Source organism: Calliphora vicina, chromosome 4 (genome assembly GCF_958450345.1).
Source record: "Calliphora vicina chromosome 4, idCalVici1.1, whole genome shotgun sequence".
Taxonomy (NCBI): Eukaryota; Metazoa; Arthropoda; class Insecta; order Diptera; family Calliphoridae; genus Calliphora; species Calliphora vicina.
In genome coordinates, this window is record NC_088783.1 from 113603851 (window position 1) to 113621609 (window position 17759).

Here is a 17759-nt window from a genome sequence, read left to right on the forward strand (position 1 = left end):
CTATTACATACGTTGGCAAATTTTGCATACTAAATGTATATTTGTATGCTCATATTTAAAAGTGAGTATTTTTGTACAATATTTGCCAGATAATGGATTGCATTAAGCTTGAAGCTAAAAAGGAAGTTAACGTATACATATGCTAAAAACAGCAATAACAACTACACAAACCAGCCAGAAAGAAACGAAACAAAAATCTAAACTATTAAAAATAAACGAAGAAAACTTTTGTTAAGCAACAAAACAACATCATGTATGTATCTTCTGCCGCTACTACCACGACTCAGAGTAAAGGAACCTCCAAAAAAAATAAAATGACACAAATAAAAATAGCAACAACAGCAATATCTACAACAACAACTGGAAGTTACCTAGCAGAAATTCCTTTAGCACAATAATAACAAAGTAGTGACACACGCTCACAAGAAAAAAAATATATGGGCTTTGAAGTCAAGTGGAAACACATTCATACAGAAACATTTTTACAACTGGCTCATGTACTACTACAATTTTTCCTACTCATCGCAGTTGTTGTTGTTGTTTATTATCTAGAACGGAAACTATATTATTCGTTAGTTTGTATGTTTGTTTTTTTTTCTCAGTTTTTCGGTAACATTATTATTTTTGTAGTATTTTGTGTGTGGCTGGCTGCCTTTTATTTCGCCTCTAACAAGGTAGAAATGTTTTCAAACAATAATATTTTGATGAGACTTAAAATAATGGGGATACTGAAATAATAATGAACACGAGGCATTGTCATATTTGCTAGGAATATCATAAAATATTTAATGAAAATTTCTTTAGTAGCAAAAATTATGCTAAATTTAATGAAATTTTTAAAAAACAAAAATAATTGTTGTCTTAAATTGCTGAAAATTTTAAATTCTAAAATAATTTTTTCCTTAAACTGCAAAATTTTGCTAATTAAAGAAATTTAAAAATAATTATTTCCTTAAATTTCTAAAAGTATTAAAATAAATTAATATATTTCCTTAAATTCCTAAAGTAAAAAAAATATATTTCCTAAAGTTTCTAAAATAAAATCGAAAATTCACCAAAAAGCTTAAATATGTTTGTAAGATATAAATAAAAAACAAAATTAATTATTTCCTAAAATTAATAAATATTTTAAAGTCAAAAATAATAATTATTTAATAAAATTTTTAAAATGAAAAAAAATATTTCCTTAAATTTCTAAAGTAAAAAAATAGGATTTATTTCGAATGTTCCAAACATCCTTAAAAATGCTCCAATATGTTTGTAAGACATAAATAAAAGAAAGCTATCATCAAAAAGCGATAAAAATTGAGTTTGGAAAATTCGAACTTAAATTCGAAAACTTCGAACATCCATAAAAAATTTTTAAATATGTTTTTAAAACACAAATCAACGAAAACGAATTAAAAAAAGCTATAAAAATGGAAAGAATACGTTTTTATCTCTGTTTCGAAAATTCGAACTTAAATTCGAAATTTTCGAACATCCAAAAAATGCTTAAATATGTTTGTTAAACACAATTAAACTATAGCTGAAACCAAAAAATGGTTTAAAATAAAAACTAAAGACTTTTTTCATTTTCGAAAATTCGAACTTGAATTCGAAAATTTCGAAAATCCTCAAAAAAATGCTTAAATGTGATTGTAAAACTTAAATAAACTAAAATTAGAACCAAAACCGGAGAAAAAATCGAAATTAAACGCTTTTTTCTCATGTTCGAAAATTTTAACTTAAATTCGAAATTTTCGAACATCCAAAAAAATGCTTAAATATGTTTATAAAACGTATATAAACTGTAATAAAAGCCAAAAAAGTGGAAAATTCTAAATTAAGTACGTTTTTCTTATGTTCGAAAATTCGAACTTGAATTCGAAAATTTCGAACATCCCCAAAAATGCTTAAATATGTTTTTAAAACACAAATGAACGAAAACTAATTAAAAAAAAGCTATAAAAATGGAAAGAATACGTTTTTATCTCTGTTTCGAAAATTCGAACTTAAATTCGAAATTTTCGAACATCCAAAAAATGCTTAAATATTTTTGTAAACCACAAATAAACTATAACTAAAACAAAAAAATGGTTAAAAATAAAAACTAAAGACTTTTTTTATGTTCGAAAATTCGAACTTAAATTCGAAAATTTCAAACATCCATAAAAATGCTTAAATATGTTTTTAAAACACAAATAAACTAGAGCTTAGACCAAAAATGCGATAAAAATCGAAATAATACGTTTTTATCTGTGTTTCGAAAATTCGAACTTAAATTCGAAATTTTCGAACATCCAAAAAATTCTTAAATATGTTTGTAAAACACAAATAAACTATAACTAAAACTCAAAAATGGTTAAAAATAAAAACTAAAGACTTTTTTCATGTTCGAAAATTCCAACTTGAATTCGAAAATTTCGAAAATCCTCAAAAAAATGCTTAAATGTGATTGTAAAACTTAAATAAACTAAAATTAGAACCAAAACCGGAGAAAAAATCGAAATTAAACGCTTTTTTCTCATGTTCGAAAATTGGAACTTAAATTCGAAATTTTCGAACATCCAAAAAAATGCTTAAATATGTTTATAAAACGTATATAAACTGTAATAAAAACCAAAAACGTGGAAAATTCTAAATTAAGAACGTTTTTCTTATGTTCGAAAATTCGAAAGAAAATTCGAAGATTTCGAACAACCACAAAATTGTTTAAATGTGTTTGTAAAACAGAAATAAACAAGAACTAAGACCAAAAATGTGATAATATTTAGCTTATATTCGAATTTCGAAATTAAAAATTTTATAAAATCAAAGTTTCGAAATTAATATTTTTAAACAAATTTCAAAATGTTTGGCTAATTTACTTTTAAACCAGCTGTAAATGACAAAAATCCAATTTTTTCCGTATGTTTGAAAATTCGAACTTAAGTTCAAAAAATTTTAAATGTAACCCAAATTTTGAATTTTATTGTTTTAGCTTAAAAATGTATAATTTTGAAAGAAACACATGAATTTTTCCAAGTTTTCTCAAGTTCGAATTTTGAACTTTAAATCTCTAAAAATTCAAATTTGTTGCTTACAACAATAGTTAAATGAAAATCCCATTCATTTCTTGTGCAAAAACGTACATTCCTTTTCTTGGGTTTGCCTTTCAACTTTAATTTCTTAGTCCTTGTACTTATTAAGTTGTAAATACCAGTTAATTGCCATCCAGCAAATACGGAACAAGCTTCATGACAAATTAGTTGAAATCCCTATTTAAATGTTAATTAATGTATTTCATGGCATTAGAATGCATTAAATATCTTGATACCTTTCTTTGGCTGCTTAGTACAACATTTTAAAATAAATGTTGATGACGTACGATTGGCTGAGTTTCCTAGGAAGGACATCTTTTCAACTTTCTTTTACATCTTAATACATTTAAAGAGCTTTAGAAAAGTGTCTAGGTCAATTAATTGTTCTTACCTGTTTAAACAAGAGGATAGCAAAATAAAGGACTTTCTTTTTGTATTATTGTCTTTTATAGATTAAAAAAAATAATTTCTTTTATTTAAAACATTTACAAAACTTTGCAAATTTCCTAACTTTGTGTCAAACAATAAAGTTCTATTTAATTTACACCCATTTTTTCCAAAGCATCTGCTGCTGCCAGACCCATTTGATGTTCAGTAGATCCGGGAGGTTCCATTTTCAATATCAAAGCACTTTCCTTTAAAAGTTGTATGACTTCTTTGATGTTGCGATTAAATTGTTTGCGATCAATTTGATTGTTCATCATCAAATACTGGGAGATCATCATAATGGGGGCATGCAGCTCGTACATGATTAAACCTGGTAAGAAAAAATTGGAATAGATTTTTTTTACATTTTATATTTAAGTTTTTTTATAGTCTAGTCATAGTCTAGTCATAGTCTAGTCATAGTCTAGTCATAGTCTAGTCATAGTCTAGTCATAGTCTAGTCATAGTCTAGTCATAGTCTAGTCATAGTCTAGTCATAGTCTAGTCATAGTCTAGTCATAGTCTAGTCATAGTCTAGTCATAGTCTAGTCATAGTCTAGTCATAGTCTAGTCATAGTCTAGTCATAGTCTAGTCATAGTCTAGTCATAGTCTAGTCATAGTCTAGTCATAGTCTAGTCATAGTCTAGTCATAGTCTAGTCATAGTCTAGTCATAGTCTAGTCATAGTCTAGTCATAGTCTAGTCATAGTCTAGTCATAGTCTAGTCATAGTCTAGTCATAGTCTAGTCATAGTCTAGTCATAGTCTAGTCATAGTCTAGTCATAGTCTAGTCATAGTCTAGTCATAGTCTAGTCATAGTCTAGTCATAGTCTAGTCATAGTCTAGTCATAGTCTAGTCATAGTCTAGTCATAGTCTAGTCATAGTCTAGTCATAGTCTAGTCATAGTCTAGTCATAGTCTAGTCATAGTCTAGTCATAGTCTAGTCATAGTCTAGTCATAGTCTAGTCATAGTCTAGTCATAGTCTAGTCATAGTCTAGTCATAGTCTAGTCATAGTCTAGTCATAGTCTAGTCATAGTCTAGTCATAGTCTAGTCATAGTCTAGTCATAGTCTAGTCATAGTCTAGTCATAGTCTAGTCATAGTCTAGTCATAGTCTAGTCATAGTCTAGTCATAGTCTAGTCATAGTCTAGTCATAGTCTAGTCATAGTCTAGTCATAGTCTAGTCATAGTCTAGTCATAGTCTAGTCATAGTCTAGTCATAGTCTAGTCAGTCATAGTCTAGTCAGTCATAGTCTAGTCAGTCATAGTCTAGTCAGTCATAGTCTAGTCAGTCATAGTCTAGTCAGTCATAGTCTAGTCAGTCATAGTCTAGTCAGTCATAGTCTAGTCAGTCATAGTCTAGTCAGTCATAGTCTAGTCAGTCATAGTCTAGTCATAGTCTAGTCATAGTATAGTCATAGTCTAGTCATAGTCTAGTCATAGTCTAGTCATAGTCTAGTCATAGTCTAGTCATAGTCTAGTCATAGTCTAGTCATAGTCTAGTCATAGTCTAGTCATAGTCTAGTCATAGTCTAGTCATAGTCTAGTCATAGTCTAGTCATAGTCTAGTCATAGTCTAGTCATAGTCTAGTCATAGTCTAGTCATAGTCTAGTCATAGTCTAGTCATAGTCTAGTCATAGTCTAGTCATAGTCTAGTCATAGTCTAGTCATAGTCTAGTCATAGTCTAGTCATAGTCTAGTCATAGTCTAGTCATAGTCTAGTCATAGTCTAGTCATAGTCTAGTCATAGTCTAGTCATAGTCTAGTCATAGTCTAGTCATAGTCTAGTCATAGTCTAGTCATAGTCTAGTCATAGTCTAGTCATAGTCTAGTCATAGTCTAGTCATAGTCTAGTCATAGTCTAGTCATAGTCTAGTCATAGTCTAGTCATAGTCTAGTCATAGTCTAGTCATAGTCTAGTCATAGTCTAGTCATAGTCTAGTCATAGTCTAGTCATAGTCTAGTCATAGTCTAGTCATAGTCTAGTCATAGTCTAGTCATAGTCTAGTCATAGTCTAGTCATAGTCTAGTCATAGTCTAGTCATAGTCTAGTCATAGTCTAGTCATAGTCTAGTCATAGTCTAGTCATAGTCTAGTCATAGTCTAGTCATAGTCTAGTCATAGTCTAGTCATAGTCTAGTCATAGTCTAGTCATAGTCTAGTCATAGTCTAGTCATAGTCTAGTCATAGTCTAGTCATAGTCTAGTCATAGTCTAGTCATAGTCTAGTCATAGTCTAGTCATAGTCTAGTCATAGTCTAGTCATAGTCTAGTCATAGTCTAGTCATAGTCTAGTCATAGTCTAGTCATAGTCTAGTCATAGTCTAGTCATAGTCTAGTCATAGTCTAGTCATAGTCTAGTCATAGTCTAGTCATAGTCTAGTCATAGTCTAGTCATAGTCTAGTCATAGTCTAGTCATAGTCTAGTCATAGTCTAGTCATAGTCTAGTCATAGTCTAGTCATAGTCTAGTCATAGTCTAGTCATAGTCTAGTCATAGTCTAGTCATAGTCTAGTCATAGTCTAGTCATAGTCTAGTCATAGTCTAGTCATAGTCTAGTCATAGTCTAGTCATAGTCTAGTCATAGTCTAGTCATAGTCTAGTCATAGTCTAGTCATAGTCTAGTCATAGTCTAGTCATAGTCTAGTCATAGTCTAGTCATAGTCTAGTCATAGTCTAGTCATAGTCTAGTCATAGTCTAGTCATAGTCTAGTCATAGTCTAGTCATAGTCTAGTCATAGTCTAGTCATAGTCTAGTCATAGTCTAGTCATAGTCTAGTCATAGTCTAGTCATAGTCTAGTCATAGTCTAGTCATAGTCTAGTCATAGTCTAGTCATAGTCTAGTCATAGTCTAGTCATAGTCTAGTCATAGTCTAGTCATAGTCTAGTCATAGTCTAGTCATAGTCTAGTCATAGTCTAGTCATAGTCTAGTCATAGTCTAGTCATAGTCTAGTCATAGTCTAGTCATAGTCTAGTCATAGTCTAGTCATAGTCTAGTCATAGTCTAGTCATAGTCTAGTCATAGTCTAGTCATAGTCTAGTCATAGTCTAGTCATAGTCTAGTCATAGTCTAGTCATAGTCTAGTCATAGTCTAGTCATAGTCTAGTCATAGTCTAGTCATAGTCTAGTCATAGTCTAGTCATAGTCTAGTCATAGTCTAGTCATAGTCTAGTCATAGTCTAGTCATAGTCTAGTCATAGTCTAGTCATAGTCTAGTCATAGTCTAGTCATAGTCTAGTCATAGTCTAGTCATAGTCTAGTCATAGTCTAGTCATAGTCTAGTCATAGTCTAGTCATAGTCTAGTCATAGTCTAGTCATAGTCTAGTCATAGTCTAGTCATAGTCTAGTCATAGTCTAGTCATAGTCTAGTCATAGTCTAGTCATAGTCTAGTCATAGTCTAGTCATAGTCTAGTCATAGTCTAGTCATAGTCTAGTCATAGTCTAGTCATAGTCTAGTCATAGTCTAGTCATAGTCTAGTCATAGTCTAGTCATAGTCTAGTCATAGTCTAGTCATAGTCTAGTCATAGTCTAGTCATAGTCTAGTCATAGTCTAGTCATAGTCTAGTCATAGTCTAGTCATAGTCTAGTCATAGTCTAGTCATAGTCTAGTCATAGTCTAGTCATAGTCTAGTCATAGTCTAGTCATAGTCTAGTCATAGTCTAGTCATAGTCTAGTCATAGTCTAGTCATAGTCTAGTCATAGTCTAGTCATAGTCTAGTCATAGTCTAGTCATAGTCTAGTCATAGTCTAGTCATAGTCTAGTCATAGTCTAGTCATAGTCTAGTCATAGTCTAGTCATAGTCTAGTCATAGTCTAGTCATAGTCTAGTCATAGTCTAGTCATAGTCTAGTCATAGTCTAGTCATAGTCTAGTCATAGTCTAGTCATAGTCTAGTCATAGTCTAGTCATAGTCTAGTCATAGTCTAGTCATAGTCTAGTCATAGTCTAGTCATAGTCTAGTCATAGTCTAGTCATAGTCTAGTCATAGTCTAGTCATAGTCTAGTCATAGTCTAGTCATAGTCTAGTCATAGTCTAGTCATAGTCTAGTCATAGTCTAGTCATAGTCTAGTCATAGTCTAGTCATAGTCTAGTCATAGTCTAGTCATAGTCTAGTCATAGTCTAGTCATAGTCTAGTCATAGTCTAGTCATAGTCTAGTCATAGTCTAGTCATAGTCTAGTCATAGTCTAGTCATAGTCTAGTCATAGTCTAGTCATAGTCTAGTCATAGTCTAGTCATAGTCTAGTCATAGTCTAGTCATAGTCTAGTCATAGTCTAGTCATAGTCTAGTCATAGTCTAGTCATAGTCTAGTCATAGTCTAGTCATAGTCTAGTCATAGTCTAGTCATAGTCTAGTCATAGTCTAGTCATAGTCTAGTCATAGTCTAGTCATAGTCTAGTCATAGTCTAGTCATAGTCTAGTCATAGTCTAGTCATAGTCTAGTCATAGTCTAGTCATAGTCTAGTCATAGTCTAGTCATAGTCTAGTCATAGTCTAGTCATAGTCTAGTCATAGTCTAGTCATAGTCTAGTCATAGTCTAGTCATAGTCTAGTCATAGTCTAGTCATAGCCTAGTCATAGTCTAGTCTAGTCATAGTCTAGTCATAGTCTAGTAATAGTCTAGTCATAGTCTAGTCATATGTATCATTATCTGAACAACTTACCTCTCAATCTTGTTAAACCCGGCTCTAATATATCAATAACCTCCAAAAATTCCTTACAATATCGTTGTTTCCTTTGCAAATCCTCCAAAGACATTTGGGGCAATAAATAATTCTCAATTTTGCCATACAATTGACACAGAGAATATTTCGCAGACAACAGCAGATAATGATGGGGTCCCAGAACTTCAGAATATCTGAACAAATAATTAGCAGTAATAAAGCAAACATTTTAATAACTTTAATTGATGCTATCTCTACCTTATCAAAAAGTTTTCTAAACCCGGAACATCATGCACATCTTTAGATTCGAGATCATTGTTGATTTTATCCAAAAGTTTCACAACCTCAGAGGCCAACAGAATTTGAGGGCAGCTGGAGCATCTGAGAAAGTAACAAAAAAATAACTCAGATATTTTTCTGTACTTTTGATGAAAACTTACTTCCACTCCGCCTCTTGTTCCAATGGCTTGGTTGCCCTTATGAGACCCTTCTTACATTTCATACATTTAATAGCGCTACAATCGGTGCCCAGTTCATAGGGATCGGAACAACGTTTACAGCAGCACCAAAACAATTTACCAGCCTGCATAAAATCACGACGTTTCAAGGTACCCTATTTGATAAAATAAAACCCCATACAATTATTTTAATATCTTTATAATTTGACCTCAACTTAAACTTAATTCCAAAAAAAAACTTCCACCCACCTGCAATGTATACGCATAACTCAAGGTCAAAGCCTCCCCCTTCTTCACCTCCCTCGATGTCCTCAAAATAATCTCATACGTCTTGGGATCATCCGTGTGCGAGGTATTCGGACAACAGTCGTGAGCCAATAGGAAAGCACTAGGATATAAAGTACGAGCTTTGGCAAAATTTTGACCAATTTCAAAACAATTTACATCCAAAATACCACAAATCGTATGGATTTCTTCGGCCGTAAATTGTGTCGCCATATGCCAATTGTCAAGTAAATATGTCACTACATTACTTTCATAATGACTCCACAGCTCTAAATTTTGTTTACGCATTTCCAAATGTGACTCCATCACCATAATGCGCTTGTACAACTCCGATGAATGTTGTTTCATTAGGAGTATACGCACAATCAGCACCAATTCATAGAGATTTTTAATTTTGACCGGTGAGGCGGTGTCTTGAAGGGGTTTAGCGGTGTCCTCTTCTTTGAAAAGTTCACACTCGTAGGTGGAATGACCCTCCAACTGATGTAAGCCACGACAGGCGGGACCACACATGGGCCAATGGCAGGAGGGACATCTGGAAAGATAAACAACAGTCGGGTTATTAAAGGCAATATAGACTGGACAATAGCCTGACTATAGACTGGACTATAGCCTGACTATAGACTGGACTATAGCCTGACTATAGACTGGACTATAGTCTGACTATAGAATAGACTGTAGCCTGACTATAGACTGGACTATAGCCTGACTATAGACTGGACTATAGCCTGACTATAAACTGGACTATAGCCTGACTATAGACTGGACTATAGCCTGACTATAAACTGGACTATAGCCTGACTATAGACTGGACTATAGCCTGACTATAGACTGGACTATAGCCTGACTATAGACTGGACTATAGCCTGACTATAGACTGGACTATAGTCTGACTATACACTGGACTATAGCCTGACTATAGACTGGACTATAGCCTGACTATAGACTGGACTATAGCCGGACTATAGACTGGACTATAGCCTGACTATAAACTAGACTATAGCCTGACTATAGAGTAACTATAGCCTGACTATAGAGTGGACTATAGCCTGACTATAGACTAGACTACAGCCTGACTATAGACTAGACTACAGCCTGACTATAGACTGGACTATAGCCTGACTATAGACTGGACTATAACCTGACTATAGACTGGACTATAGCCTGACTATAGACTGGACTATAGCCTGACTATAGACTGGACTATAGCCTGACTATAGACTGGACTATAGCCTGACTATAGACTGGACTATAGCCTGACTATAGACTGGACTATAGCCTGACTATAGACTGGACTATAGCCTGACTATAGACTGGACTATAGCCTGACTATAGACTGGACTATAGCCTGGACTATAGCCTGACTATAGACTGGACTATATACTGGACTATAGCCTGGACTATAGCCTGGACTATAGCCTGGACTATAGCCTGACTATAGACTGGACTATAGCTTGACTATAGACTATAGCCTGACTATAGACTATAGCCTGACTATAGACTGGACTATAGGCTGACTATAGACTGGACTATAGCCTGACTATAGACTGGCCTATAGCCTGACTCTAGACTAGCCTATAGCCTGACTATAGACTAGACTATAGCCTGACTATAGACTGGACTATAGCCTGACTATAGACTGGACTATAGCCTGACTATAGACTGGACTATAGCCTGACTATAGTCTGACTATAGACTGGACTATAGCCTGACTATAGACTGGACTATAGCCTGACTATAGACTAGACTATAGCCTGACTATAGACTAGACTATAGCCTGACTATAGACTGGACTATAGCCTGACTATAGACTAGACTATAGTCTGCCCTAAATAGACTCTATAGTTTTAACTATACAGAGCCCTATATAGACTGCATTATGACTAGCAGTCTAGCCTATATAGACTGCAGTACTATTTTACATTTTCTTACATTTCAAAAAATACCTCACCTATATTGTGTCGCCTTCAAAGTCACCGGCATATAACAGCCCAAACAAACAGGATCCCCTGAAACACAAGGACCCACTACCAAAGGTTTCTCCGTGATCAAGATCTCTCCAGGTTTTAAATTACGCTTGGCCACCAAATAACGTCCATAAATATCAGACATGGCTATAGTATAGAGCAACGAAGCAGCTTCACCCTCCATATTTAAATTCAATTGTTTTAAATCTTCACACAAATCTGCAGCCGTTTCCGTTTGAGGTGGGGTATTGACCTGTGCATGATGAGACTTTTTCTTGTTTTTCTGAAAGCAAAATAAATTCTTTAAGTTTCTTTTGTAATAAATCAATAAATATCATTTACTAATTATGGCAAAACTTTCTTCATTTAATTACATTTTAATATATTCTTGTAGACACGCAAGAAAATTTTCTAATAATCCACTGCCTAGTTCCCCCAACCACCTAACTCTCGCTATGAACAAATAATTAATTGATTTCTCCTGCTACTCGCCGCACCCTGCTCGTTTAATGAGGAAAAGTTTTCCTCAACTATGGCCAAACGAACGAACAAAAAAAAAACAATTAAAAAATCATTTTCATTTAATACTTTCGCACCGCCAAGTCTATTTTGTGGTGGTAAAAATCAACAGGTGTAACGCATTTCCCTGCTCTTCATTTGCCCCTTGAGTCTGCTTAATGAAAAGATTTTGTATTTGATATTAATTTTCGGTTTCAGTTTTCCCCCCTTTTCTTTCCTCTCGAACACATGTTTTTGCGTTGATAAATCTTTTGTTAACATTTTGTCTTAAAATGAATTTTGGCCCTAAATTTTTCTTACGTTCACGCTAATTATTTCACAAATTGTGGCTGGCAGACACGCAGAAAAGTGTTGTAAATGTTTGTATGTACGAACACACATGTGAATGAATGAATATATTTATAAATATTTGGCACGCGTCTGCGGAATAATTTTCAGCCATTAACCACTTAAGGGTGAAATCAATAAGGAATAAAAGGAAACACAAAAATATAAGAATTTTGTCAATTTTTTATTTGTCTGTCAGACAAAATTTTTTGTCTGATGCTCAGAAATTTTGTCGGACAGATATTTATTTTCAAAATATTTAAAAATATTATATCGCAGCTGTCAAATTATTCAATAATGTCTATAAAACTGTTAAAAATGTTCCAAAAACAAAATAATTTTTGTCTGTCAGACGAAATTTTTTATGAATAATTTGAAATCTTGCAATATAAGTTCTTTTATCACACCCCAAAGGTTTAATACCCTGCTAGCATAGTGTCAAAATAGCGCAGTAAATGGCCAAAAAACATGAATATATAGACCTATTGTTTACTAAAAATTTGCCAAACAAACAAACACCCTCCCAGCTTCCTTAAAAAAAACCACAATACATTGCATCGCATTTTTTTTTTCAAAAAAATAAATCTAATTTGTTCATTTGTTTGAAGACATTAAGGTCACAGAGTATATCTATTATATTTCAAATAAAAATTTTCTAAAACAAAAATAAACCAAACAAATTAAAAGCAATTTTCACATTTCAAAAACTGAGAATTTAAATATACTAAGAAAACTATGTATCTATCATGCCTTTCTATTTTTAAACAATTTGAATACATTGTTGCACTTAAGTTTCATTAAAAAAATGTTAAACAATTTGTTGATGTATGTGTTGAAATGTATTGACAGTTTGTGACATTTAGGAAAATTTCAAGTAATTTGTGGTGACATATTAAAGGTGTCAACTACAAATTGAAATTAAAGATTTTTGTTTCAAATGAAAATCTATAAAAAGAATTAGACATTAAATATTAAATGGCATGAAGCAATTAGCTAAGAATTTAAATTATGGAAATGTATATTTTATGATCTATGTATATCATAGCCTAATAATAGTCTAATCATATGACTAGTCATAGTCTAGTCATAGTCTAGTCATAGTCTAGTCATAGTCTAGTCATAGTCTAGTCATAGTCTAGTCATAGTCTAGTCATAGTCTAGTCATAGTCTAGTCATAGTCTAGTCATAGTCTAGTCATAGTCTAGTCATAGTCTAGTCATAGTCTAGTCATAGTCTAGTCATAGTCTAGTCATAGTCTAGTCATAGTCTAGTCATAGTCTAGTCATAGTCTAGTCATAGTCTAGTCATAGTCTAGTCATAGTCTAGTCATAGTCTAGTCATAGTCTAGTCATAGTCTAGTCATAGTCTAGTCATAGTCTAGTCATAGTCTAGTCATAGTCTAGTCATAGTCTAGTCATAGTCTAGTCATAGTCTAGTCATAGTCTAGTCATAGTCTAGTCATAGTCTAGTCATAGTCTAGTCATAGTCTAGTCATAGTCTAGTCATAGTCTAGTCATAGTCTAGTCATAGTCTAGTCATAGTCTAGTCATAGTCTAGTCATAGTCTAGTCATAGTCTAGTCATAGTCTAGTCATAGTCTAGTCATAGTCTAGTCATAGTCTAGTCATAGTCTAGTCATAGTCTAGTCATAGTCTAGTCATAGTCTAGTCATAGTCTAGACATAGTCTAGTCATACTCTAGTCATACTCTAGTCATACTCTAGTCATAGTCTAGTCATAGTCTAGTCATAGTCTAGTCATAGTCTAGACATAGTCTAGTCATACTCTAGTCATACTCTAGTCATACTCTAGTCATACTCTAGTCATAGTCTAGTCATAGTCTAGTCATAGTCTAGTCATAGTCTAGTCATAGTCTAGTCATAGTCTAGTCATAGTCTAGTCATAGTCTAGTCATAGTCTAGTCATAGTCTAGTCATAGTCTAGTCATAGTCTAGTCATAGTCTAGTCATAGTCTAGTCATAGTCTAGTCATAGTCTAGTCATAGTCTAGTCATAGTCTAGTCATAGTCTAGTCATAGTCTAGTCATAGTCTAGTCATAGTCTAGTCATAGTCTAGTCATAGTCTAGTCATAGTCTAGTCATAGTCTAGTCATAGTCTAGTCATAGTCTAGTCATAGTCTAGTCATAGTCTAGTCATAGTCTAGTCATAGTCTAGTCATAGTCTAGTCATAGTCTAGTCATAGTCTAGTCATAGTCTAGTCATAGTCTAGTCATAGTCTAGTCATAGTCTAGTCATAGTCTAGTCATAGTCTAGTCATAGTCTAGTCATAGTCTAGTCATAGTCTAGTCATAGTCTAGTCATAGTCTAGTCATAGTCTAGTCATAGTCTAGTCATAGTCTAGTCATAGTCTAGTCATAGTCTAGTCATAGTCTAGTCATAGTCTAGTCATAGTCTAGTCATAGTCTAGTCATAGTCTAGTCATAGTCTAGTCATAGTCTAGTCATAGTCTAGTCATAGTCTAGTCATAGTCTAGTCATAGTCTAGTCATAGTCTAGTCATAGTCTAGTCATAGTCTAGTCATAGTCTAGTCATAGTCTAGTCATAGTCTAGTCATAGTCTAGTCATAGTCTAGTCATAGTCTAGTCATAGTCTAGTCATAGTCTAGTCATAGTCTAGTCATAGTCTAGTCATAGTCTAGTCATAGTCTAGTCATAGTCTAGTCATAGTCTAGTCATAGTCTAGTCATAGTCTAGTCATAGTCTAGTCATAGTCTAGTCATAGTCTAGTCATAGTCTAGTCATAGTCTAGTCATAGTCTAGTCATAGTCTAGTCATAGTCTAGTCATAGTCTAGTCATAGTCTAGTCATAGTCTAGTCATAGTCTAGTCATAGTCTAGTCATAGTCTAGTCATAGTCTAGTCATAGTCTAGTCATAGTCTAGTCATAGTCTAGTCATAGTCTAGTCATAGTCTAGTCATAGTCTAGTCATAGTCTAGTCATAGTCTAGTCATAGTCTAGTCATAGTCTAGTCATAGTCTAGTCATAGTCTAGTCATAGTCTAGTCATAGTCTAGTCATAGTCTAGTCATAGTCTAGTCATAGTCTAGTCATAGTCTAGTCATAGTCTAGTCATAGTCTAGTCATAGTCTAGTCATAGTCTAGTCATAGTCTAGTCATAGTCTAGTCATAGTCTAGTCATAGTCTAGTCATAGTCTAGTCATAGTCTAGTCATAGTCTAGTCATAGTCTAGTCATAGTCTAGTCATAGTCTAGTCATAGTCTAGTCATAGTCTAGTCATAGTCTAGTCATAGTCTAGTCATAGTCTAGTCATAGTCTAGTCATAGTCTAGTCATAGTCTAGTCATAGTCTAGTCATAGTCTAGTCATAGTCTAGTCATAGTCTAGTCATAGTCTAGTCATAGTCTAGTCATAGTCTAGTCATAGTCTAGTCATAGTCTAGTCATAGTCTAGTCATAGTCTAGTCATAGTCTAGTCATAGTCTAGTCATAGTCTAGTCATAGTCTAGTCATAGTCTAGTCATAGTCTAGTCATAGTCTAGTCATAGTCTAGTCATAGTCTAGTCATAGTCTAGTCATAGTCTAGTCATAGTCTAGTCATAGTCTAGTCATAGTCTAGTCATAGTCTAGTCATAGTCTAGTCATAGTCTAGTCATAGTCTAGTCATAGTCTAGTCATAGTCTAGTCATAGTCTAGTCATAGTCTAGTCATAGTCTAGTCATAGTCTAGTCATAGTCTAGTCATAGTCTAGTCATAGTCTAGTCATAGTCTAGTCATAGTCTAGTCATAGTCTAGTCATAGTCTAGTCATAGTCTAGTCATAGTCTAGTCATAGTCTAGTCATAGTCTAGTCATAGTCTAGTCATAGTCTAGTCATAGTCTAGTCATAGTCTAGTCATAGTCTAGTCATAGTCTAGTCATAGTCTAGTCATAGTCTAGTCATAGTCTAGTCATAGTCTAGTCATAGTCTAGTCATAGTCTAGTCATAGTCTAGTCATAGTCTAGTCATAGTCTAGTCATAGTCTAGTCATAGTCTAGTCATAGTCTAGTCATAGTCTAGTCATAGTCTAGTCATAGTCTAGTCATAGTCTAGTGATAGTCTAGTCATAGTCTAGTGATAGTCTAGTCATAGTCTAGTCATAGTCTAGTCATAGTCTAGTCATAGTCTAGTCATAGTCTATGACTAGTTTTATTCTTTAACAGCTGAAATTTACGTGCTAAAATTTTTATTAGAATTTTTTGCTGGGTTTTTGTCAACAATTCTTTTCATGCGATTGCATCTAACACACATTTTCCCCCCAATTTAATTTTCGTTACTTTTTTGAAACAATTTAGAATATTTTTTCTAGTTAAATAAAACACATTTATTTTTGTTATTATTTCAAATATTTTTGCGTCTTTTCTAAGATTATTTTTAATTGTTGTTTGAATAATTAAAATTCAAATATAATATAAATTATGATTTTTCTTTGAGCAAAATTTATAAAATCTAAAAATTTTAAAAAATTTTTCACTATTTGTTATGTAGGTATATTTTTATTTTGCAGATTTTAAAAATTATGTTTAAATTTGATAAATATTCCTTAATTTTTTTTATTTTTGTTACTGATCTTGAAATTATCTGTTATTGTTTTGATTTATATTAATTTTTTTTTCAATATTTTTTCTTTAAATTTACATTTTTCTTATGCGGCATTTTAACTTTCACTTGTTAACTTTGCTTTAATAATAAAATACAGTTTTTTTTCTTCAAATTGTTTAATATAATTTTTTTTATTTATACTCGATTTTAATTATTTTTAGAACGCATAAAAAAATACCACACACACTCGCGCACTTTCACTGCCTCCGCACTCAAACAACACACATTTTGATCACTTGGGTGGTTGGCTAGAAACTGAGACAATTTTCTTGAAATTTTCTAAATCATTTAAACAATAAATAAAAAGAAATTGTAGTTTATTTAAACATTTTAAGACTTCTCAGATTTTTGTGAGAGAGTAAAGATCACCTTCTCCCAGTTTCACTCACTCTTTGGATATTGTTTATGAAAGGCAATACAAAGAGTAAGAATATAATAAAAATTTTAAGAAAATTTATGATCAGCGACATATTTTTTTGGTTGTAGATTGTGAAAATTTTGTTTATATTTTTGATGTGCTCAGTAGCAATTTACAGGGTGAAGGAAAATAAAAGAAACGAGGAAGTAAATGGCAATTTTGAAAGATCAAAATTTCGATCTAGTAGAGTCTGTAGTCGAGCCTATAGAAGAGTCTAATGTCTAGTATTTTTTTGCATATTTAGAGCAGCTTCTGATTTTCTCTTTTAATTTCAATTTCCTTTGTTGCCTGCCTTATGCCTTGCATGTTGGGTTTTACATTTTTATTGAAACCATCATAATTTTTTTCTCCTTATGCTGACATTTTAACTTCAGCACGTACCTTAATGTTGTAAAATTCTACTTACAAGTTGTTTACCTGGTAACATAAAGGCTACATTTGTGTTCCCATCGTTTTTAACTTATCACAGCTTTAGAATTAATTGAGCAGGAGAGGCATAGCCTTCCATATACCTAAGTATTAAGTGGAGCAACGTATAAAATCCTTTTTACTTGCATATTTTATTAATTTTTCCCCAAGAAAATATAGTGTATGTTAATGTTAATTGTTTAGGAAGTCTTAAAAGCTTTTGAATGGGGTAGGGGTTTAAGCATGATGAGCTTTAAAATTTAAGGTGTTGCAGAGCAAACACTGGCCAAGGGTTTGTTTAATATGGAAAGTGATTAATTTAGCTGGAGGTGTTGGAAAATGAATTGATTAAATTTATTTTAAATTGTATGTTCTCAGCTTTTGAGTTAGAGTGAAGAGTAATTAATTTTAGGTTTTGCAGGTAATAGATAATTTAAATAAACAGCTGGGAGTTCTAAAGTTTGGCAAATAAAAGGGTTTTTCATTAAGCGATACCTGTCTACGTCTTGTAGTAAAGACTACGTCTTGTAGTAAAGACTACGTCTTGTACTAAAGACTACGTCTTGTACTAAAGACTACGTCTTGTACTAAAGACTACGT

At 32.9% G+C, this 17759-nt stretch overlaps 1 protein-coding gene across 1 annotated transcript; it reads right to left on the reverse strand.

Annotated features, from left to right (window-relative positions):
• Positions 1-3498: 3498 nt before the first annotated feature.
• SmydA-4 (SET and MYND domain containing, arthropod-specific, member 4) lies at positions 3499-16570 on the reverse strand. Its single transcript, XM_065508282.1, has 7 exons — positions 16370-16570; positions 10858-11156; positions 8871-9441; positions 8604-8776; positions 8422-8544; positions 8164-8357; positions 3499-3819 (listed from the first exon to the last, which is right to left on the reverse strand). The coding sequence occupies exons 1-7, from the start codon at positions 16385-16387 to the stop codon at positions 3599-3601; spliced, it is 1599 nt and encodes a 532-aa protein (XP_065364354.1). The 5' UTR covers positions 16388-16570; the 3' UTR covers positions 3499-3598.
• Between the last annotated feature and the right edge of the window lie 1189 nt (positions 16571-17759).